The following is a 25,467-nucleotide window of genomic DNA, read 5'->3' as shown; positions in this document are numbered from 1 at the left end:
GAGGTTGTTCCTAATTCAGTTTTTTTTTACACAGCATTATACAACAAGGAGTTATTTATTTAGTCAATCGCACTTCATATGAAATACTACATAAACACTGTTATACGTTTGTTTTTGTCTTTATTTTTGCTCCCTCTCTCTGGGGGTTCGCCACAGCAGATGATCCGCATACTTGATTTGGCAGAGAGTTTTGCTCCGGAAGCCTTTCCTGACGCAAACCCTACCATTTATCCGGGGCTTGGGAGCAACACAAGGGTTCAATTTGGAGCGTGCAATTAGCTATGAGCAATGGGGATTGGGTACCATGCTCAAGGGTACCTCAGCCCTTGACCTGACTTGAACCAGCAACCCTTTGGTGACAACCCAAGTTCTCTTTTTAATAGTCTAGTGTATTTAATGCATTTGCCACACAGTAAATTCTATCTATCTATCTATCTATCTATCTATCTATCTATCTATCTATCTATCTATCTATCTATCTATCTATCTATCTATCTATCTATCTATCTATCTATCTATCTATCTATCTATCTATCTATCTATCTATCTATCTATCTATCGCGAGCATACGGCGGAGTTTTCGACTGACCATTGAGAAAGTTGCGCTGGCTTTCCAAGATCTGCACCACATCATTGACCCAGGCCCTGCAGATCTCAGGGGAGGACGCTAGCAGCTGGAAGCGCACCACGCTCCCGTCAGGGTTGCGCGACGTCAACACAAAGCGAGCGTCGTCGTCGCCGTCCACGCTGGGCTCGACTCCGAGGCAGCTCACCTGTGAGGAATCCATCCCACAGAGTTGTTTTTGTGGCAAATACTTCACAAAACACATGCAAGCCACTCGTCTGCCATGAGACTATATAAAATGTTCTGATTTTGGCCAAACTGTGTGAATCTGTTTTGTAACATATAACATGGGAATAATTAGTTTAATTTCTTTGGTATTTTTTCGCAGCCGGTGCCCACCTTAACGCTGTTTTTGAAGATGTATCCAGGGAGTGAGAAACCTTTCTTCCGGTCGATTGGCTCACTGAAGATGACCAGCTGCTCAAACAGGAAGACCCGTCTTTCCTTGGGCCGCGACAGGAAGCCACTGTCCTGCTCGGTAACAGTGAAGGTGTCTTGCTGGAGCAGTTTGCCCAGGGCTGTGATTTTTCCCTGAAAACCACAGAGATGATAAACATAACAAACAGAGGAAGCAGTTACAGCGCCACTGGCCCAAGATTGACATCATAAATGTCTAGAAGACTTTACCGGATGGCGTAAAATCCCGAGACGTACCTCGAAGCCTTGTAGTCTGCCCACATTCATCATGTCGTTGCAACGCTTTGGCACAAAGCACATCACCTCCACCGCTTTCTGTTTAAAAGTTAAAAATAAAATGTTAATAATACTAATAAAACTGAGTGCCTTTGCACATAAATATATATATCACTGTAAAACATAATATGCATCAGGACACCCACCTCCAGCTCCTCCGTGTCCATCCCAGCTTTGGTATAATACTTGAGGAAGTCCTGCTCAAATAAACACAGCATGGTCACCAGAGCATTCCAGATTTACTGCTCAAAGTACGGTGAGGACATCTGGAGGAGCATTTATGGGCGTTGAACCCACCTTTCATTTGAATGCCAAAGGGCAAAGTTTTATACCAGAGATGTCATTTTATGATCACCTTCAAAGACTTATTTAAATTGTATGGCACAAATGGAGTGTCATGATGTGCTTTCCTCGCCGACTAGAACAAAGCCTGAGCAGACGTCGTGTGTGTAGTAGTAGTGCGTGCACGGAGGTGTGTACGTGCGATTGCGTGTGCGTTCTCATTATGTTTACAAACTTGCGACTGGACCTGCTGGTCAGACAGCTGCTCAGTCAACAGCGGTACGTGCATGTGCAAAAGGTGTTGGCGTGTGCGATCGACGGCCACAGCAGTGTCCTGCTTTTCACCTTGAGCAGCAGCTGGTACTTCATGATCCTCTGGACCGGTTTGATTAGCAAATCATTGAGCTGCAGCCTGTGGCCCAGCTGCTGACGCAACTCCTGACAACACAGACAGACAGACACGACAACACAACACCGATCAGCTCGACATCCTCCGCAATTATGAAACAATATATCACAGGCATTATGCCGCTCCGTCATTTATCTTGTGTTTGCAGTCAGCGAACCAATTAGAATGTAAATAATAAATGGCATCCATGTGGCCATGTCTAAGCATGTACTACAGGAACATTTAGAAATTAAAGTGAACTAATGACTCCTTAACTATAGCAGGGGTTTCCCACCTTTTTCACTACAGGGAGCAGTTGTCATATTCCTGACTGACTAGTGGAGGGTAGGCTCTCTAAAACAAAGCTACTGTACTACAAACGTCATGTCAAGATATAAAACATGGTAAAAGTATAATTTTATATTTTGGACATTAATTAATTAAAGGTGCCATATGTAAGAATGTGGCAAAAAACGGTTACTACATTCATATTCAAAATACCAAGGTCTTTTAGGTTTCGTTTCCTGACTGGTTGTAACTGGCAACCTGTGGTTGCTCGGCAGCTGAGACTCTACTGACTGCAATGATTGGTAGACGGCGGTAGGTGGCGCCACATGCCAAAACATGATTTCAAAACATAAACATGATTTGCAGTCTGCAAAACATTTTTTTAATGCAAATATATTGGCTGTACTGTTGTTGTTGGTGAGTTCAGTTTGTTATATGAACATTATTCCTGAGTCTCTGTGACATATTAGGAGGATTTTATGGCCAGTTGCTTTAGATTTATTACATAATGCACCTTTAATTAATTAAATAAATAAATAAATAAATAAATAATAAATCAATTAATTAAAAAATAATGAATACATAAATAAATAAATAAATAAATAAAACAGTCAATTCAAATTTCCCACATATTAAGACACAATATGTCAAATTTCTATATTAAAATATCTAAAAACAATACTAACGTCATTCACTTCACCTGCTACGACTATAACTTACTGGGCAACCTCATTATAACCACGAGTACCACCAGTGTGTTATCTTTGTTTTGTTTTTTTTGTTTTTCATATTATCTAATGTATCACAATTACTCCTGACAACTGCTATTTGCCACAAATTCTGTCACCTAAACACAAAAGTAGAGGGGAACCAAATATGACAGTAAGACAACTTCCATCCCCTATATATACATAATCAAAGTAGGTCTTTTGTTATTGTTTTGGTTGATTTGCATTTAACTCAAGAAGCATGACAACCTTATATACTAAATGTAGATCATAATGTGTGTTTAAAAAAAAAAAAGTAAAATAGATAAACAGATACTCACCTCAAAGTAAGTCTCAATGTACTCTGAGACAATGTGCTCCGACTTGGGCTTGTTCTGACAGTATACCACATACATGTGGAGACGCCGCTCCTGCGTTACATGTCAAACAAAACATTTGGTACAAATGACTTCAGGATGCTTCACTGTGTGGCAAATGCATCTTTGATTGCACTAAAAGTAAATAAACACGCCGGAGAACGTGAGTTAAAAAACAACAAGAATCAATGACAATGAGTGTCTGCTTGTTGTTTGGGATGAGAGGGAGCAGAGCAATAATTATCTGAGGGGGCCTTTGAAGCTGATGCTGTCTGGTTAGTGCCTACTCGTGTGTGACTAATTGATCTGGGAGTGCAGATGTGACTCTCCTGAGCACACGTTACACGTAGATGAGCAGCAGGTTATGTATAATTCACCGAGGTTACCCTCAGAGTAACCAGAGCCTTTTTGGAGCCGGCTGATATAAAGCTGTACCTAGCAACAGGCTGCATGGCTCGGTAACCTAGAGACCAGCGAGCTGCTCCACCTGAATGTAGACATCATGTAACACTGCAGACAAAATGCTGCGAGTGCACAGTCAGTGCATCTGTGCAGGAGTACGGCTGTAAGTCTGCACATGTTCATGCGCGTTAGTGAGAGCACACGACGCAAACTGGGTGACAAATGCTCTCGCTTAAGAGCAGATTTCTGCTTTTAATTTGGGCTGTGTTCCCACTCTGCTCGTCTCCACAGTGTGACGCCATGTTTAGATTTAGTTACAGTGTCTTTATTTCCCCACAGACTTTTTCTTTTTAGTTGATTATCCAGTGGGCTGAGCCTTATTGGATTGTTTAGAGTGAATATAGCAGAAGAAAGACACAGACATTTAACAAAGCCAAGTTGCTCAAATTACCATGTCTTCCCAGTCTGCATGTGCCACCACTTAACCAATACACATAAATCTAATTTTTCTCCCTGTACTCCCCTCTTGAATGCAGCTAAGGCTCTATTCAATTCTACGAAACAGTATAATTAATAGTGAATCTTTCTCGCATGCTTTAGCCTTGAGCCAAGACATGAAGGAAGAAGAAGGTTGCTGTTCTGGGTGGGGAAAAAAAAAAGTCTCCAAATCAAAGGATGTGAGTGTGTTATTCCTAAATCTTTTTCATGTGTTTTTTTCTTTTTGGGATGTTTTTTCCCCCCAATGTTTCCTGAGCAGCGGTCCAGCCCAGACTGGAAATTGGTCCACTGTGTCATTTGTGCGTTCATGTGTGTGTTTGCCATGTGAAACATATCAGTGACGGGGAAGTGGAAGGCGAGACGCGGGGCAGTCGAGAGACGGAGAGCTGTGTGGTGCAGGATAAACGGGAGCGCTGCGTGTTTTCGTAGCTCTATTTATCCTCCACTCCAAACAGCACAAGGAAACAGACCCAGACACTTCCACTATGCGTGTGTGCGTGTGTGTGTGTGTGTGTGTGTGTGTGTGTGTGTGCGTGTGTGTGCGTGTGTGTGTGCATGTGGGGGTGTGTACTTGTATTTGTTACTTCTTCTTACACATTGTGGAGACTTGTGTGTGTGTGTGCTGGTACTACATACAGTACATCTTTGTGAGGACCAAAACACCACAGTGAGCAATTAGGCAATTCCTCATCTAAAAACGTGTATGTAAACCTTTGTTTAGGATCAAATAATTGAAACTATATAAAGTCTTTGGCATCATATAGTCCTCACAACTTTAAAGTGCTTTTTTTCAAGGGTCAAGACATAGTTTTATGGTAATTTGAAATGTGTTTACGTGAGGGTTAGGTTAAAGGTTATGGTTAGACATGTTGTTGTTATGGTTTAGGTTAGGATAGGAGGCAAGGGAATGCATTAAGTCACTAAGTGTTCTCACTAAGATAGACGTACATGAATGTGTGCCTGTGTGTATTCTTGTGTGTGTGTGTGTGTGTGTGTGTGTGTGTGTGTGTGTGTGTGTGTGTGTGTGTGTGTGTGTGTGTGTGTGTGTGTGTGTGTGCACAGAAGTCATACTCACATGTTTAATGAAGAGCTGAGCCAGCCTCTCTGGCTCCATCAAACACTTCTCCAGCTCTCCCAGGAAGTAGCTGCAGAAAAAAAACAGACAAACACACAATCACACACACGCACACAGATATACACACACACACGTTCACAAGCGCAATGATCCCCAAAATGGAAGGTCAAATTAGTCTCTCTCTTCCACTCTGTCACAAACAAAAATCACTGCTCGTCTTTCAGTTTTAACACGACGACCCTCGCCAAAACGTGCACTTTCCCTCGTGTGTACAAACACACACATATATCTCTTTAAATCACTATACTTACTCTTTATGCCAGTCGAATATTTGATGAATGTTCCCAAAAACAATCTTGTCTTTTCCCTTCATGTCCTCGGGTACACCTTTGGAGCTCATCGTGGACATGTAGCCCTGCAAAAGAGACACAAGTATTGACGTCTGTTCACACCTATACAAGCACTACACCTCACAGCAAGGTGTATGATGTCATAATATATATATACTTTTTTTTTAGTTTTTTTAGTTTTTTTTATCTGCAGCGCCTCGTAACCTAATGCTAATAATTCAAAGACTGGAAAAATGGAGAGATGTAGGCAGAGCAAAGTGTGCAGGGAAGTGCAGACGTGTGATGATAAGGATTTAGAGCACTCCCTCTGACAGACTGTCTCAGCCGACTGGATTCTTTCTTCTCTGCCGGTGTGGATTGTGTGCTCTTAGTCGGAGTCAGACTGCGAGGTTTACCTCCACTATGAGCCCCAGATCTCCCACGTAGTGCTTCTCCGTCTCGATAAGCTCCTTCAGCACATGCCTGTAAAGAATCAAACAAACAAGAGGGAATTAGAGTGAGATAGATGTATGATACCATACTATATTCCACAAAAGAACGGCGTGTTTAACACTTGCCAAAGTGTATTTTCATATCATAAAAAGGGTGTATGATCTGGGAACAGATAGAGGGGAAAAAACGCAGCCCCTGTTTAAGTGCATGCTTCCTGTCTTTCAGCGTACAGCAGCGTGTCAAATTTAAGAGAGGAGGCTGCATTCATTCTTGACCTTCACCGTTGACCTCGCTCCATATGTCACCCCATAGCACAGTTTGAAGAACTCTTTATTGAGTTCCTGACTGGATAAAGTTTTTAGGCATAATATGTAAACCCTTTCTCCAAGGTTTACTTGGAAAACAAAGTAATAAAGTAACATTACACACTCAAATTACTTACTATTACTATTGTTTTTTCCTGTATTTTTTTTGCCATGAGAAAAGAAAAACTGCCATGATTTCGATCCATTTATTATTATTTTTTTATTCTGACAGGCAGACACCCGTCTGTGTGCTGCAGTTGTATGACTGTGTATTTGTGCAGCAGCTCGACGAGATGTTAACCTTCTGTAAGTAATTTGTGGTTCATCACAATAAAATGCAATTTGTGTCTTGGTAAAAAAAAAAGAGTTTGTCGACTGCAAGGCACTCATGCAACTGCGAGCTCAAACAGAGGAGAGACCTATAGGGAGGAGGAAGAGTATGAGGAGGATAATGTTGCCCTAAGACAACCACTAACTTTAAATCAGGGAAGGTTTACTCTGACTCAGAGGGAGACTAACACGCTTGTAGCAGGCTCTTCTCAAGTAGAGAAGATGCTCCAGTTTCCAACTTTCCATATGTGTTTCTACCAAACAAATTAAACTACTAAGTATAGATTAAACTATCAGGCCTCTGTCACTGACCAAACCCTTTGGATCAGAATATATAGAAGACATTGCACACTGACAAGCTGTTACGAAAGTCTGACTGCATCTCAACCTCTTGTGTTTAGGGAATGGCTCTCAGTTGTTTTTTTATGTCATCGGGAACTTCACTCGATGAAGACCATGAAACGGTGCCATGAGGGCCCAACAACAAAAAAAAAAAGCGAAGCACACAATTGAAATGTACAGAGCAAGGATTGACCAAATAAATGAATGAATGTTTTCTTTGGTCAAAGTGATATCTATCATATTTTTAATCCAGCCTACAATCTCAGAGCACTGTCTCTATTTTCCCTATAAGCGGTATAATAATATACTACTTAGCAGACTGGTAGTGGAAGTTGATTTTATGAGCATGTTCTTATGATAATGTTCATCTGAACTGTGACTAAACACAGCCTTGTAGTGCTGCTAATGCTGCTGCAGACTCTTAGTCTCTTTAGGACTCTATTATAAAATTAAGTGCTTCAGTGTTCACAGTATGCATGATAAAATCTTACAGATTACAATATATTATGTTGTTTTTTCCCATTATTTTCTTCCATATGAGCCGTCTTTGCGTTGACGAAAGACCTACATGCTTTTCTCCAAAGCGCTTCTCCTCTCCTCCTCAGTGTCGGCCACAGATGACCACTGGCTGCAGGTGTCGTCCATCAACACGGAGGCGCTGTCATCTGGTAAAACACTGGTGGACTGAGTGTCCTGAGGAGGCAGAGAGACACACAGACAAACAGTGGGAATGCTTATCAGAGGTCCAGTGCCAGTGTTATGGATCATGCATGAAATAAAGTACACGGGACGGAGGTTTAAGTGCAAGACAGGGATGGGAATGATGTGGGTTTCCAAGGTGACCGGGCACAGCAGAGACAGAGACGAGGGGCAGAGATTGAATGATAAGAAGATCAGTTTCAGATCGTCACCGTTAATGATCTGTGATGTGCACCTCGGCCACAGAGAGACGCAGGAAAAACAGATTAAAAGATAAGGAAAATAGGAGATGACAAATAAAGCCTCGAAGGAATACATTTGCGGCATGTCCATGATATGGATGATTGAATGCGTGAATTCGTAAATTACATTTTCTTGTTTTGCCAGCTGAGGCTTCAGGGCAGGCTCGTATGTAAAGACATCACACATTACTCACAATAGCGGCATCGACAGTACGTCATCGTTCCTAAGTCAGGTGTTGCCTTATTGGCTGCAAATAGAAATAGAAAGGCACGCAGGAAACCTTGCTCTGATCCAATCGATTGTGTTCACGTGTTCTATACATAGCCTTTTTTTTTTTTAATGCCTTTTCCTGGAATTGATATCATTTCCTGTGGGGATCCTTGCACAAATATGGCCATTGTGCAAACCATAACAAAGCCGACAAAGACTTGAGTCATCACCAACTTAATGGATACATGCTTCACATATGCACACGTGTTTACGTGACCTAGTTCTTTGTCGCAATACGTACGCTTGTATGATAAGACGGCCAGTTCATGCTACTCTATTTTTGTCACTCTTGACTGTGTAAACGTATATATGAGCCGCCGTCTGTCTTCACCTCAGTCCCTGCCTCTCAATGTCCCAGTCGAGCAGAACCTCCCCACCTTAAACACATACACAAACCTGCTTACCCACCACAGACATTCACCTAATCCCCCCCCCCAGACTCCACTGGCAGGCGGCTGCTGACCAGTGAAGAAATAAATAGATGGATGAGTGGATAAAAGCAAAAGAAAAGAAGGACTTTTTCTCTGAGCAGATTCCACTTGTTAACCCCATCATTTCTCCGATGGCATCTACAAGTTGTGAGCTTTGTATTCTGCCTCAAAGGAGTGACAGTGATTGTGCCGAGAGGAGACAGTGTGTTGTAGGAAGAGACAGCGAGGCTCCACAGAGACCATCGCTCCCCCCCCCCCCCACTGCCTGTCCTGCCCTGCGAGGACTGCTCCAGCCTGGCTGACAGGTCTCCCCGGCTCCTTAATCACCTCCAGATGTGCAGTGGTGAAGCCCACAGGAAAACATTTAATTCTTCCCTCTTCTCCCACTGTTGAATTGTTTTGGGGGGGGTTTTTTTACCCAGAAGCTCACACAAAAAGAAAAGACAACAGCTTTAAAATATAAATAAAATATGAGCTTCAACTTTAAGGTGAAAGCAATTAATGGAGCATTTTGTTCTTTGAGGTGTAATGTCTTTATTTTATCTGCAAGACATCTTTGCTCTTTGTTTGTCCAAGTCACACAAGTGTGTTCGTTTTATAATTTGCATGTATTAAAGTATTTTTCACCCATTGCATTTGTTTATTTGATCCTCTTCTTTAGTTATTAGTTATTAATAAATGTTAGGATTTATAGTTTTTGGCACATATCACGAGAAACCTCCACTGACAATAACATTTAATCATAAACTACACTCCACTGTGGCTGTAAGAGAAACTTTTGGAGAAAAGATGAAAGACAACAACATATACAGGGTATATATATCACACCAGACATGATGTGGTTGATGAAAGTGGGGGGAGAGAGACAGAAACTATGGCTTGGATATGACTGACCTAGATATTTTAATCTCTCTCCCTCTCCTCTGTTTACCTCTGCCCCTCTCTCTCTCTCTCTCTCTCTGCCCTGCAGGAGATTGGCAGTAAAAACACAACAGCTCTGACCTCCGTAACGTAATCAAACCATTCTTTTTGATGTGCTGTTGAGACTGAAATTAGAACTTGAGCAATGCGGTGTCAATTTACCCAATTGCTCAGATGGCATTGTTGTTTTAGGACTGATGGACTCGGGCGTCGCTGATTCATAAAAGTGCAGTTGCTCGAGAAAATCTCAAGTTTCTACCACGCTTTCTCTTCTCACCTCACCTCAGCGACGAGGAACGGTCTGACACGAGACACCGCTTTGCCACGAGCGACGGGCTGCGAGTGTTTGATGGGAGAAATGAAAGCGTGTGCACACGTACACACACACACGCACACACACACACACACCGTATTGTTTGTCAGTGGATAGAAGTGCAGTCATTTCCCATTATCTCTGCCGTTTCATGCTATTTCCCGTTTCTATCTCCAGGCATGTGAGCTACTTCTTTTCTAACATGTATAATACGAGTCATACATCACACAGGTCGCTGTCATACTCTACCCTCTGGGATGTATTGATCTTCTGAGGGACCTTTCCTCATGAGGACCAAAACCAGGTCCTAATGAGGCAGAACTTCATTTCTAAGTCATGGTTAGGGCTTCAACTGAATTGTGGTTAACTGGTTATGATTAAAGTTAGGGATAATAGGTTGAGTAGCTGCACAAACCTGTGTCTGTGACTGTGTGTGTATGTGTGACAACATGTGCAAGTTTATTTATGTATATACTACATGCCTTGTCGTGGGTTTGTGGACGTGTGGTTACAGACAGCAGCACTTGTGTGTGTGTGCATTAGTGAGCTCGTTTTGTTTGATAGTTGAACTGTCGGCAGGGAGTGGGGGAGTTAGTCATTTCCAGATCTGACTGGGGGGACCATGGAGACAAATAAAAGTGAGGTCATTATGCTGCCACACTGGGTCTTTACTGAGAGTAAAGTGCAAATTCTCTCAGTGATTGTCAACAGTAGGCTAAACTGGTAAAAAATTAATCACCAGTGGTCTTTGAATCTCACACGACTACGACGGCCATACCACCTGTGATTGAGCTATTTATTAAAAAAAACAAAAACAACTTTTGGAGATGACAAATACAGCAGGTTAGTTTTACAGTGCATCATTCATGCAGACCCACCTGGGTGTTTGGCAATGATGTACAGCCAATAAGTGAGTCAGTTATGTAGCCAGGGGACTGTAGCGTAGCCGGTGACAGGTCCTCAGGGCTCGCCAGGCCATCTTTCCACTCCTGCACACACACATACACACATTCACAGAATAACCAAATGTCAACATGATGCAAAGTGGATTCTGCACAAGAGCAAAAGACAGTTGCAGAACACGAGTCCCGTCAAGATGAGCCAGCAATGTTTTTTCTCCAGGTCCTCAAGTTTCCTCGCAAAAACCAAAAACATGCAAAGGGTTAATTGGAAACTCCAAATTGAGCATGGGCGTGAATGTGAGAGTGAATGACTGTTCGTCCATGTATATAGTGGCCATGCAATGGACTAGAGACCCACCGAGGGTGTGCTCTGTCTTCCAGTGGGGAGCTAGACCCTCATTTGGAGAAGAAAGCCGTAGAAAATGGATGGATGATATTTTTCCTGATGCACAGCTCTCTGAGGATCAAAATCTGCTGATATTCTAAAACTACTGTATGTGAAAACGAGCCACACTGGGCATGTTGGCTTTGGTTTGCAGTTGTATTAGACTTAAGCTTTGCATGTTTACTTACAAAACTGGTTCATGGTGATGTGGGGATAATTCCAATTTGCATGTTTACTTATAAAGCACTTCATCGCGAATGGATAAAAAGAGGATTGGGAAACACAAAGCCAACATCCAGAGCACTGTTTGAATAGTTCATGTGACCACATCCTTGTAATATTACAATTCTTACTCCTCACCAGTTCTCTGTGGGTGACAGGCAGGATGGTGAGAGTCTTATCTGTCTTTGGAGGGGTGCCCAGATCCTGGCTCTGGCTGGGGGATGGAAAAGATGGCGATTTTCCTTCAAGTTTGCGGACCTGACGCTCTCCTTTGGCAGTGGCGCCAGCACTGAGTTTGCGGACAGGGTTTGTGAGCCATTTCTTCAGGGTGCTCACAGAGCGTCTGGAGCCCGGGGAGCTGGGGACAGAGCTGCCCGATGCCTGCGGAGGCAGAGAGGCCACAGAGGTGGAAATGCTGCCCTCACTGCCTGCTGCCGAGTAGGAGTCTGGAGAAGAGGAAAAGGGGATTCAGTCAGGAACACTCTCATAATTAAACCGTTTATTGCAACAAATAAGTTAGACTTGGTGCTGATGACTCAGCTCTTTAGAAAGTCCCTCGATTGGCCAAGCAGCATGTTGAGCCAAACAGGGAGTGCAAAGCGTAAGATGTTGATGTACAGACAGCTGAGGTGTAGGACTACGGTGTCCTGCATGAATGCTCAAAGCTTCATTTATTTGTAAAATTAGGGGTGGGCAATATGGACAAAAAAAGTTATGAATCATAGTGAACTATATATATATACACTACCGTTCAAAAGTTTGGGGTCAACTTTACAATTTTTTTTGAGTTTTCCATTAAAAGTCACACTTTTTTCATCAAAAGAGTTGCAACATGAATAGAAAATTAGAAATTATAATGATTTTTATTCAAAATTGCCCTTCAAACTTTTCTTTCGTCAAAGAACCAGCAAAACTGTTTTCAGCTGTGCTAACATCATTGCACCAGGGTTTTCAAGGGTTTTCTAATCATCCAATAGCCTTCTAACGTGATTAGCAAACACAATGTACCTTTAGAACACTGGAAAAAACAGCTAGAATAGTCATTAACAATGTATAGAGTGCATTTCTGATTCATTTAATATTCATTGTAGGTGCTTTTCCTTCAAAAATAAGGACATTTCTAAGTGACTTTTTGAACGGTAGTGTATACATAAAATAATAAAAGTATTGCCCAGACCAATGAGAAACGACGAGACAGCTGAAAAATAAATGATAATAGATCCAAGGGCAGAGTACACTTGGACTCTCCACAGTCTTCAGTCACTCAATCAATAAATCTATTGGCAAAAACAACGCTGCAAAAAAAAAAAAAGAGAGCATTGTTTTAAAGGGAATATGCAGGAACGTCAGTGTTGGTGAGTGAGAGGGTGATGGAGGACTGAAGGTAGGAGACATGTCAACACACCGGGAGAGAAAAAGTAAACAGAGAAATCAAAACAAAGTGTAGACATATAAATAGCCTTCCTCTTCAAACACAGCTGTGCAGTGGCTCCACTATAAAAGACACACTGTTCTGTTTATGTCAAGCTCACTGTCTTTTCTTTTTTTTTTGTTGGAGCTGTGCATCACATCACATGACCAGTGGACGCTCTGATGTAAGGCAGACAGCTGAGGTCAGGACTGAACTAGTTTCAGATTGGCTGCTGCTGCTGCTGCTGCAAAGTGATGTCAGGAGGATATGGGAAGTGAGCAAAGGGGGGGTGGGGGTGTTCTGGGACCGGACATCCACTTTAATCCTGTGTAGAAGGGAAGGCCCTCGCTTGTAATTGTTTATTTTCTCTGTCTTGTCTTCCATTCCCATCCTGCCGACCGCCCTTCCTTCAGTTCTCAGATAGATCTCCCTCTGAGCTGATGTGTGTCTTGAGTGTTTTATCTGTTGTGTGCAAATGCAGGTCAATCATGCCTCCCCTCCATCTCCATGCCCCAGACCCGACCTCTGACCCATGATCACCAACCTCCAACAGATGGGAAAACACTCTTGTGCTAAGACAGAACTTGCATATTATTATTATTATTGAAACAGTATCTATATGTCGCAGCAATTCTGTTTTTTTGTTTGTTTGTCTTTTTTTTTAAGTTGTTGGGGAAATGGATTTAACCTGGAAAATTAAACTTTCCAGAAAGATTTGATTAAGTCTGAGAATTTGACAACCCTGACCTCATTTAAGAGTTTCTTATATGACGAACACAGGAGGATCTGATCACAGTGAGGCTCAGACTGCATGGCCCTGTTTGTTTTTATTTTGTTTTTGTGAGCATCCGAACTTAAAAGACAAAGTCTTCAACACGTTATTAATCCACAGGAGTTGAAAGACGGCCCGTGGCTTGTGAATCCAGTGCACGCACGTGTGGAAAAAGCAAATCCTTTGTGGATTGTAACTAACTACGAACAAATACTCCGCAGATTGCCTGTTCATTTCCACCACAAGACACAGTCTCATCACACATTTTACAGGCACGTTTAATCCCAGGGTGGCCAATTTCCCCATCCTCGTCTACACCCCCCCCCCTCCCCATCCACATGAAAGACTGGAGAGTGTAAGGAGATCTGGTACGATGGGGCGTGTTGAAGGGAGAGGGGGTACAAAGAAGGGAGACGGCTAAACCCTGCAGGGAATAGACTCAAATTTAAACAAACACTGGTTGGTTCCATAGACTACGAGATGATAAAGAAACAGAAGCTCAACAGTTCTTTGCTCTTTTGAAAATTGAAAAAAAAAAATAGAGTGCAGTAAAAATCTCTGAGGGGTTGACAGAGGATGTAAAGAAAAACGATTGTGAGCATATGTGATAGATGCCCTGTCCTCAGGTTCTCCGACCTCTAACAAGGTCCAGGCCCAGGGGTTTGTGTTTCCTGGTTGTTCCCTGCTCACATTCAGTCAGGTCAGGGGTTTAGTAGGAGGGTCACAACATTCAGCCAGCAACAACGTTCCTAACTATCTGCAGACATCAGCCGAGGTGGCTTATCAAAAAAAAAAAAAGAAGAAGAAAGGAGGCTGACACCCTCTCTGAGCCTCGAGGCAATTAAAAGTGAGTGGCGACACCGGTGCAACGGCGTGATGTGAGGCTGCGTGTCAGAATGACACAGTGGCTCTGTCAAATGTACAGATTTACAACAGAGTGTGCAGCGTGTACATAATTTACTGGTTTTATAATGAGGATCGTTACGTCAGCATCTGTCGCCATGGCAACACACTGCAGTTCTCTTTCCGATCGGTGCATATATAGGTTGGTTTCCCCGCTGACCCCAGTAGAGAAGTTGAATCTCCATAATGATAGGAAACCGTACACAAACAATTACGGGGATATCGTAACAGACATTATAAGGTAAGTGCAACATGCCACTGCTATGCCCACACACACACATACACATATACACACTCTCCTTACTCACACAGGTGATACCGTTGCAGGTAACTATTATTTTCATACGTAGTTTGGTCCATAAATTGTTGGAAAATGTTGATCAGTGTTTCACAAAATCAGGGAGACGGTGCCCTGTCCATCAGAGCCCCAAGACTCTGGAATGAGGAAATGAGGCTGTCTGAATAATAACATGTTTACTGCAAAGTGTGTTCTGATTTTATCTGATTTGATTTAGCTGCCTGTTTTTTCCCTCAGTTTATTTATGTGTCTCATTAACTTTTGTTCTTTACATGGGATTTTACTCACTTTGACTTACTTTTTTCTGTCTTGGACTTTGTTTTAACATAATCTGTGCATTGTTGTATAATTATTCTTTTATTAGTATGAATAAGAAAAGATTGCCATGCCTGACTGAAGGTACAGGGCAACACTACCACTATTGAAAAGCTTTCTTTTGATGCCGTTCACTCACAGCACAACATTTTCAATAGAGAAATCCTTTTTCTGTATTAGCTCATAATGTGACTACACTACACAACAAGTGCTCTATCATATATCTTTATTCTTGTAATAATCCTGCTTATGACTCTATGTCATCCCTTATGATTTATGGGCTGAAATTAACTCTTATTTTTCTTTGAATAATCATACAATTTATCACTTGGTATTAAACTTTGATGGATCTAGGAATTACAGTTCCCTAAAGCAATCTAATGCTTCATTTTAATTTCATTTCATTGAATTCCCTTATTTAAGAGGTGAAAAGGCATTCTTTTTCTGTCCGTGCAAACCAAAGTTTTAAATGTAATTATGTGGTAAGTATCTAGGACACCGAGAGGAGAAGTCTCTCATTAAGGTCACAGTTTGGTTTAGATGTGACTGAATCAAAGTTAACACTTCCTGAAGACTTTGAGGAGATGGTGAATGGGTGAATGGCACAGGTAAAGCAGCCTCCCTCCAGTCAGATGATAAGATGATATATAGATGGATGTTTTTGTTCCCCTACAAGAAGTTTGGTCCAACTTCCTTTTATCGATCAGTGGATAAGTGTGTGCTGCTGAGCTGACAGATCAGGCTGAAAGCGTCAGCTGTAATGGAGCAAATTTGTCCGAAGCGGCTCCACTCCGAAGCTCTCCGTCAAATCCTACGGCCTCTAGAGACGCACACACAAACTAGGGCTAAGCAATAATTTAATATCAACATATATGACAGTATCATTTTCCTTCAATAGCAATGTTTTTGTATTGTGTAAACACACTTTGAGAACATATCATTTCTTGAATGTTTTGCCTCGGATGTGCAAAGTGTTTGTTGTCTTGTGTCCATGAAGGACTCGGGAGCATGACTCATTTTTTTTTTTATGATGATCAAAACTGAATCCAGACACACAGTTTCTCCGGTTTAGTGTCCAGATGGATTCCTACAGACTTTTCACTTACGGTCCAAGTCTTCAACAGCAGTCTCATCCACCTGACAGAGCATAAGCACCCAAACTGCTGGTCAAAACAGTACCAAATGTGTCAAATATCCAGCTGAGTCTAAGACCTCGTCCCAATACCTTGTGTGGGGGGGGGAGCAAGGGAGAGTGCGATGTTGTCCTTATAATCAACCCTCAAAATGTAGCGAGTTCTGGTGCGGGCTTAAAACAAAGTGGAAGATGAAATCACCCATGATGCTTTGCGAATTCAGCGAGCAGGCAGATTTGTTTTTCAACAAAGATGGCGGCCACATCTGCAGAGGAACAATTTTGTGGTATGTATATTTCCGCAAATAAGCATGTTACAATGTCGAAATGACGTTAGGTTAGCACGTTCGTTACGTTCATTACACTAATTTGTACATAGCGGTGTCCCAATTCCATAGGTAAGCCAATTTACGGTTGAGGGCACTCCCAACCAAGTGGACATTTTAAGGCGAGAAATGGGATGGGGCCTAAATATTTCATCGAGCTCTCCATCAATGCCAGCACCTCAGAGATAACAAACCTTAGTCTCTGAGTGTGTGGTGGGTAAGTCCGCCAGCATCATCCCTAACAACTCTCATCTTCTTGATTCTCTGGCTCATGCATTGCCCTCCCAACTCTGCAGCCCGGGCTCTACTTGTATATTACATTTCACCCTCTCAGAGGAAATGGACACTCTTCCCATCAACTAGCAGGGACCTGTGCTGCACTCAGGCACTCAAATGTGCAGACTGAAAGACCTGGGAGATAATGAGGCACTTAGTACCAGAAACATATGACCGGAAACCCTCCGACTGTCCTCTGATGAACTTTTACAGAAATATGTTGTAAGCATTTTAATATTTTTGGACCGTTTTACCGTTTTTTTTTGGGAAGTTTATATATTGTTTGTGATGTATCTACTTAATGAACTCATCCCTCTCCACCTCGTGACTCTTCCCCTTTTATTGTGCCACCCTCCTCCTGCATCGCTCTACACTTTGTTTGAGGTCTTGCATCCTTTCTCTCCCTTCTCGCCCCCGATGAGATTGCATCCCTGAACAGAAACAGAAATATCTCTCCTCTCCTGCAATAATCTTTAACAGCTGAGCCCACACGCTTGAAACGATCGAGCGGGCGCGTCTTTCCAGTGACTATGAATGTGCATTTTAATTAACAGCAGCGTGAAGCTAAAAGATGGACTGATGGACCCCGAGAGCAGGGATTATATATGATAATAATCAGTTAATAATTGTGTTGTTGTGGATATTTTTACAGAGGCATCAATAATCTTAATAGAGGGGACAAAAATAAAACTGAGTGGGCTAAACTCTGTTAACCCCCTCGTGGCACAGAGTCCGTGCATATGTCACATACTGTATGAGCGCGTTTGTGCTCAGTAACTCTGACAATGACACATTGCAGTCGCAGAGATTTCGCGTCATCCTACTGACCTGAACAAACATGAACTCACTGTAATGTGACCGGAAGAGCGGAAGGAAAAATACATTCAGAGACAGTCGCGTGACACGAAAACAAGTCGTTGGCTTCTGTTTCTCAACGTCAGCCATGCAGACCTTGTGGTCTGTGCGTTCTTCAGTAAAGCATCACAGCAATGCTCGTGTCACAGAGAAGCAGCCGGGAATAGACGAGATGCTTTTGTCCGTGCAACAACGAGAACGAGTGATTCGGACGCTTTTAGCTATGAAACGGCCCGAAGTGATCACCGTGTCTGACTCAACTCCACTGACTGTCAGATATGACACATTTACAACACAGGTTCTGTTTCCTGTTGATATAATGGTTCACACCATTTAAAAGCATGGATGTGGACAGAAAGGACCCCCCGGTGGTGGTCAAGCATCCTCCTCTGCAAGAAATTAAAATGCCTGTGAAATGTTTGCATCTGCATAAGTGTATGGCTATTAAAATAAATAAATATGTTAGCACACTCTAAAGGGTGCCCTTTTGTCCACTTGAGCCACTGCCCAATGACATGTCTGTGCACACCAATGATTTACAATGACTTTTCATTCATTCTTGTTCAAATAGTCAAAAATCGGTCCATCCTAATAAGTAGTCGGTGGCAACCGCAGACACTGGTTTCTTGTAAGATGCCGCTGCAGGCTCTTACTGTGAGACTCAACCCGTGTATGTGGTTGTGGGCCTGAAAAACGCAGACATTCCTCCAGAGCCATTCACAGAGATACAAGCCAAGTTCCATTCGCCTTAATGTAATCTCCAGGGAACCAAACGCGTGCACACACACACACATAAAAACACCCTGTATACACAAAGTCATGGACACCAGAGTATTTGTTGGTGGGTTCGGTTTGTCCGTGTCCCCGAGGGTTGTTCTAGTCTGCTGGGAAGAGACTGACCAGTGACAATCCAACAAGCCAAAATGAGTGGATGGACTACACACATTAATGCACCAGACTCCACTCTCACTCTCAGAAAGACATAATCACACCTCTTAGGGATGCACATGGCAACCTCAAAGCTGCCAGAAAAATAGTGCACATTACACCAGCGAAAAGGGCCATGTCTGCAAAATAGTGGTCTGGTGGTTTGCGTGAATTTAGCGGACTGGAATGGATTCAAATACAAAGTCTAATTTATTGTTTCAGTCTGCTCCTGCACACACGAGTCCCGAGTCAAATTCAGGGGATTAAGGTCCCAGTGTGAACCATTACACTCCCACTGCAATACTAACAACAGAGTGCCACAGGATCAACGGGAGAGTGCGGAGATGGAAAGTTCCATAGTCACGATCACCTCACTTCATCGCAGCACCAATGCAGCAGTTTTGCTCGATTGATTTGGCAGCATTCTGTTAAATCTCAAGCCAACTTAACACTTAATCTAACTTTTATAAAGTTGCTTCATACTTAAGGAAATGAAGGCAATGAGAATTCAGATCTCATAACCACGGTTGGCAATTTGATCAGAACAGAATAAGCTGGAATAAAGAGGAAACTACTGAATTTGGGGTTTCTTTAGAAAACCGTGTGAGCCGAAAAAAACCTAGAAATAACAAAATGGCTCAACTTAAAAATAAAATAAAAATTCAGACAAAGACAAAGACAACTTTGGTTATCAGTACATGGAAAGGAGTATATTGAGTATTCCCCCAAACAGTTTAGATCTTACAGAGAAATGAATGAAGTTAACAAGACAGACATCCTGTGAATTATCCTGCACAACAGACACAGATCATATTACTCCTGGCGTGAAAGAAGTCCTGCCATCAAGATGTTATGTTGTCAGAGTAAACGAAAATATGTTCCGTCCTCTCCGTTCTCTTGTTTTGCTAATCACAAACTTATGTACACGTCATGCACCGAGGAGAAATGAAATGTGTGGCAGCCGAGCGAGCACTTGCCTGTCAGCGATGAAAAGTGTGGTGCGCTGCCTGCTGCTGAAAGAGTGGTGTTGATCATCACTATAATTATCTGGGCACACACACACACACACACACACACACACAAGATAGTTTTGTCAGAAAGCCCCCCACACACACACTCACACAGACTTCTGTTGAGAGGTAAACAAGGCTGCCGTTTTGCCAGAGGTGCATGCGAACACAAATTAAAAGCGATCGTGATTCCATATGGCAGCTGTGGCAGTGCCAGTCAGGAGGCGTGTGAGTTGCAGAGAGGTGGAGACTGAGCTGTGGTGCCTGCTGGGCCATGGGGACACGGAGCCTCCGCTCAGGTCTGCCTGACAACTCTGTATACTTTCAGCTCTGGGCCCCTGCAGGGATCATGCTGTTTTTCCACAGTGGCTGTGTACAAGGTCACTTCTCTGAACTGCACGTGGCCCCGGCACTACTGTATGTACGAAAACAACTCGGACGTGGAGCGCAGGTAAGGTTTGTTTGAAGCCTCAAGCTTGATTCCTCAAGCATAGCATCACTACACATGATGCACAAGCGTTCACTGCATCTTGCGGTTTTTTTGGACATTTAAAAGCATCTGTCATTCTGGCACTCTGTGGTGACCTGTGGACGTATAAAGACGTGTTAGTACTGCGATTCTCAGTAACACTTGATAGACTTTCCAGACACATATTCTCATTCCTTTCCATGGCTCTCCACTTCCATCGCCATAGCAACTAAAACCCAGAGGGAGAGAGCGTGTGAGGGACAGCTATACAAAAGAGTAGCTATATCAGTGTGAAATAAAATCAACTCACACAAACTGAACTCGCAAACTAGAATACACACTTGTACACCTGCTGGTCTGCAGCACACACACAATGAATAATCACGTGCGTAGATTTGAATTCATTTATTTACATGTTTACAGCAACAGGACACTGAATCCATGCCATTCCTTCTGGTTATTTGTAAAACAATGCTGTGAAGACAAAGGGTGCTTTTGAAAAGCTCATTTTAAAATCGAGGCAGCCACCTGCACCTGTCTGGGTTTTGTCTGAGATTAAATCCTGCATTTGTAGCAAGAGCTCTCCATATGGTTATTAGCTGAGTTACTGATGAATATGCATATTTGTTGTAGAAAGACATAAGGCTCAGTTCCACCTGCAACGCCCCGTATGGTCTGCATGAACCTTGATGACTACCTTAAGGGCCAACAGTTCTAAAACGGTTAATAAACTTTAATGGCAAAAGTGAAGCAAAGCAATCGAAAAGGTATAATTTTGCCACTTGAGTGTCTAAAAACCCATTTTGTCCTCCGTGCAGACAGAACAGCTTTGTTAGCAAGACATAAAATAAACAGATGCACTAATCTCTAAATCCTGAGTTAGCCTGGAGGTAAAGTAGGTAATTTGTAGTTGCTTGTTCATGTTGGAGTCCTAGTTTTACTGCCAACGATCTAAGCAGTTGAACAAGAATAAAATAAAACTGGTTCTAGAGATTTGTATGCATACAGACATAAAGGGAAGGGGAAATTTAAGTTATATGATATGTGTCTTTACCGCCACTTTAAAGCCTGTACTACTAAACCCACAGTAGATTTGCTGAAAGTTATATCAGAGCTGTGTGTGGTAAAAATCAATAGTACCTGCTGATAACAGACAATCAATGTTTGTTTTCTGACAAATAAAGAGGAAAACAGCTCAATTTTTGGTTTGCTAACAATGCTGTGGAACAGGCAGATTTTCTTTCTTTCTTTCTTCTGTAGTGACCAGATCAGCTGTGTTTATTAGTTTCTTTTTATTTTTCATAAAAGAGTCATATTCTACGATACAAGCCAGAATTCACTATGATTTACTAGTTGCTACATAAGATAATGTTCAACTCGTGCCATGGACTTGTACAACTCTCCTCCTGTCACAGACATAAGACAGAGCAGTTGGAGCATTTGGAACACAAATAATCTTGTATCTCTAGACCGACAGTGGAACCAAAGGATTTAGGGGCTAACTTTAACTTATCCTTCCACATTGTCCGCTCTGTAAACAGTGAGTTAGATTAAGGACGAGGTAACCTTTCTCAGACACAACATGCCGTCGTTCTCAGGGTCAACTTAACAAAGAACCAGCATGGTTTGCTTCTCTAAGTGCTGTGGGAGCTAAAGCTCACTTCCTCAACACAATCACGTTGCTCTCAATACTGTCCGTTTCCATTGTTTGCTCGACTCTGTGCGCTGTTTTGGAAAGTTTCTCGGCAAGGCCTCTATCAAGTTTTACTCTCGGGAGATCAGACCATCCATCCATTTTCTGCGGTTGCATGGGGAGCCGGTGCCAATCCCTGCTGTGCTGGTACACCCTGCACACGTCTGCGGCCAACATACACAGATTCACAACCATTCACGCTCACATTAACACCAGGAGTACCTGGAGAGAACCGATGCAGACATGGACAGAACATGCTAACGCCACACAGAAAGGTGCTTGAGGTCGAAACAGGGTCTGAACCGGTGACCTCGCCACTGCACCACCATGTGACCTTGCTACCGTCAACAAACTTAAAAATATTCAATAATGTGAAGTAGCTCCTCGTCAGTCCAAAGTTTTAGCTCTGGATTTTACAGCGTTTGTCTCCCTGTTGTTGTTATTCTGAGTATCTGGTCCGACTTTGGTCCAACTGAACACATAGATGCAGTAGTAATTCATTCAACTCCCATTTGCATTATCTGGGTGTGTTAGTCTGACTTGAGACATTTGATTTAGTCCAGTTTTAGTCAGACTAAGGGCGCTTTCACACCTATAGTTCCATTGCTTTGGTCTGCACCAGTCAGAAAAATGTTACAACGTAGCAAACAGACGTGGGTACGGTTTGCTTTCACGCATAGCTCTAAACGAACCAATATAGACCGCGAAGACCATCGGCACCGGAACCAGACTAACCCCGGATTTCCACGGTCACCGGAGCTGATCGCTGCCACTCTGATCAATTTGAGCATTTCCACTGGGCACGCTGCGGCTTCTCGTGGGAATACGGCTGGCTCGCAAGGCAGCGCTACCGTAACACACCCAGTGAGGATTGTAGCAGGGCAGAGGAACGTGCAAAACCAGGGCGCAAATCCACGGTGCTGATGTTCTGCGCCCGGTGGAAATCCGGGGTAATCCCGTATCTCATCTGATACCCATAATGCATTAAACTAGACCATTATCGCCCCATTTGGTTTGGTTGCTCACACACCAGAGGAACCGTACCAAAGTAGAGCAGATAAAGCGGTCCAAGACCTGCCTGTACCAAGATTACATTCACACCTACGTAAACGAAACCGAACCAAGGGACGCACCAAACGCTGTAGGTATAGAAGCACCCTAACACATCATTGAAACGTACTGAAGTTCTAGTTATTGTTGTTGAATGAATAAAAAAAACACTTATTTGCAGCAGCGTTAGAATTTGTAGATTTTGATTGAACATAAGGAAGAGTGAGTAGAACACAAAGACTAATACACTAAGTTCAGGGAACAAATAACAGATACCCCAAAAGACCACAGATGTAAAAAGACCCATATGGCCTGAAAGTGGGGGTAAGAATCACAGGGGGAAGTGGCTCCTCTCCCCCTCTGCGCTGTTGGAGAATTCTTTCTAAACAAGGTATGGAATGCACTCCTGTGTTTCATAATTTGTTCCCTCATTCTTCTCTTCTGCACGTTTACAAACAGAGGCCCGAGGACGAGAAAAAAAAGAGAGGAAGCAGCAGTTCACTGGAACCCTGGAAATATGTCCGAGCCAGGCCATTGAGAGGAGCCAAAAAGGAAAGGAGAATGAAAGGTGAAAAAGGGGGAGATGATGAAAATAGTGAGAAAAGGGGAGAAAACATCATTAGATATAATTAATAACTGGCTGACTGGCTGTATGTCGGGCAGTCTGAGAAAGGGTGTGGGTGTGGGGGGTGGGAGAAGGGTAGACAGAGAGAGAGAGAAAAAATAAAAATGCCCGAAGGCCGATCTTAATGCTTTACATGGTGTTCACATTCCTGGCCAGCAAATCATACAATATTCACCTCAAAATTCAGAACGGCTGATTTGTTTTTCTTCCAGTTTCAGACTGGTACTAATCGTTTCTACTATGTTTTTTAACTCTCTCTGGGTCTTTTTTCCCTTTCTCCTGTATGTGCAAGAGGAACAATAAGAAGGAGGTCAGTTGTACGGGGGAGGGAGGTGGGGTGGCAGATCAGGAGGCGATGAGGAGGTGCAGGGATGGGCTGGGGTGCAAAGTTTAAAAATATCTCAGACTGACGAACACAGTGCAGAGCCACAGCAAGTCCAGCAGCATACTTTCAATTTCTGCTATTTCGGTTGCTTCCATAATGTCTGAGTTCTGCCTTATAAGATGATGACAAAAGACGTTTCTCCAGCTGAGACATAAAAAGACCTTTGCCAAGGGAGCTGCTCTCAGTCCGAAGTACATTCCAGTTGATATCAAAGTTTACTCAGGTCTTAGGGTCAGAGGTCAGCTCATGTTCCTACATGTATAAAAAAAAAACAACAGCGCAGAAAGAAACACGTCTTGAGCAAGACACTAAACTTTGGCCACATTAAGGGATACGAGGAGGACAAGTGGATAAAAATAATTTTGTTACTATGATTAAGTCTTTTGCTTAAATTGACTGGAAACAGCAGCAAATGAGCCGTGTCTTTGGCTGAACTTTGATAAATAGCTGAAAAGTATGAAGGGGGAATAAAGTGACTGACTTACTGAGGGGTGAAATGATTCATCGAGTGGGAGATCGAGAGGTTGAGTGATATATAAATTATTAGGATTATGAATTCATTTATTTCAATTGTAAAAAAAATGTGCTGCTCTTTTTGTGATATAATACGCAAACAAAAGGGTTTTTTGTTTTCTTTTGTTCAGATTTTGTTCAGATTTTTTGACATGACCATGTCACGAAATACATAAATGCTACAGATTAAATAATAACAGAAATCATCACTTAATAGTTTCTTACCCCGATGTAGACCAACACCAACAAACGTCTCATAAAGTTACAACATGAAGCATCACAAGGGTTTTGCTGTGTTGAATTACATCGTGGATACGTCTGTTACTGTGTGAGTACAGTTTAATCCGACAGGATCCAGTGATTCAGATGCTGTAATTTAATCTCAAATCACTAAAGGGCAAATCTGTGATTTTTGGATACAGTAAGTATGGGTTTTGCATGTGTGCGTCTTGTTATGAACACATATGGACATGGGGTTTGTGGCACTTTGAGGTTCCATTTAGTATAAAAATGTCTTTTTATGTTTTGTCACTCAGCCATGTGAATATACAGTATATGCGTGTGGGTGTGTGTGTCATTGCTGGGGGGGGATCCTTGTCATAGCTCAATGCATGCGTGAGTCAACACCAGCCCCCAACGCTCACAAATAGATACACTTGCAGATGCACATACAAATTTAAAAGGCCTTCACTGGGAAGCTGTAGAAGAATACAGAGGTAGTCAGTACAGAATCAGAGCGAACAAGTAGTTGTGAGGGGAAAGATGGAGATTCTATCAAAGGAAAAGTTACTGTGCTGCTGCTACAACTGATCTGAACTCAGCTTTGATAGAAGTTAAGCTGCTTACAGCCTCTATAGCATGGATCAGGAATATTTCTGAGTAAATGTCACACCCAAAAACCTGAGTGAGGGTGAAAGGAAGGCGATAACAGGCATCTTGAAATCTCCTCAGCCATTCATAAGGGAAGAGTTATTTAGTGTTACATTTATAGTGTACTTAAACTACAATCTGTGTGTAGCCTTAAATA

At 42.5% G+C, this 25,467-nt stretch overlaps 1 protein-coding gene across 2 annotated transcripts in view; it reads right to left on the bottom strand.

The window, feature by feature from the left end:
* Window positions 1-25,467, bottom strand: part of arhgef25a (Rho guanine nucleotide exchange factor (GEF) 25a) — a 45,512-nt gene that overhangs the window by 3,432 nt on the left and 16,613 nt on the right. For both annotated transcript variants that reach the window (XM_083894706.1, XM_083894707.1), the window contains 12 exons: window positions 11,619-11,926; window positions 10,850-10,960; window positions 7,663-7,787; window positions 6,081-6,147; window positions 5,647-5,750; window positions 5,336-5,405; window positions 3,325-3,414; window positions 1,946-2,038; window positions 1,465-1,515; window positions 1,280-1,357; window positions 965-1,156; window positions 590-773 (listed from right to left, as the gene is read on the bottom strand). In XM_083894706.1, the coding sequence (XP_083750832.1) occupies window positions 590-773; window positions 965-1,156; window positions 1,280-1,357; window positions 1,465-1,515; window positions 1,946-2,038; window positions 3,325-3,414; window positions 5,336-5,405; window positions 5,647-5,750; window positions 6,081-6,147; window positions 7,663-7,787; window positions 10,850-10,960; window positions 11,619-11,926 (1,473 nt within the window). The remainder of the gene's footprint in view (window positions 1-589; window positions 774-964; window positions 1,157-1,279; window positions 1,358-1,464; window positions 1,516-1,945; window positions 2,039-3,324; window positions 3,415-5,335; window positions 5,406-5,646; window positions 5,751-6,080; window positions 6,148-7,662; window positions 7,788-10,849; window positions 10,961-11,618; window positions 11,927-25,467) is intronic.

The sequence above is a fragment of the Microchirus variegatus genome, assembly GCF_963457635.1.
Source record: "Microchirus variegatus genome assembly, chromosome: 9".
NCBI lineage: Eukaryota > Metazoa > Chordata > Actinopteri > Pleuronectiformes > Soleidae > Microchirus > Microchirus variegatus.
Note: the sequence above shows the minus strand (reverse complement) of the source record. Positions and strands in the feature narration are given on the sequence as shown.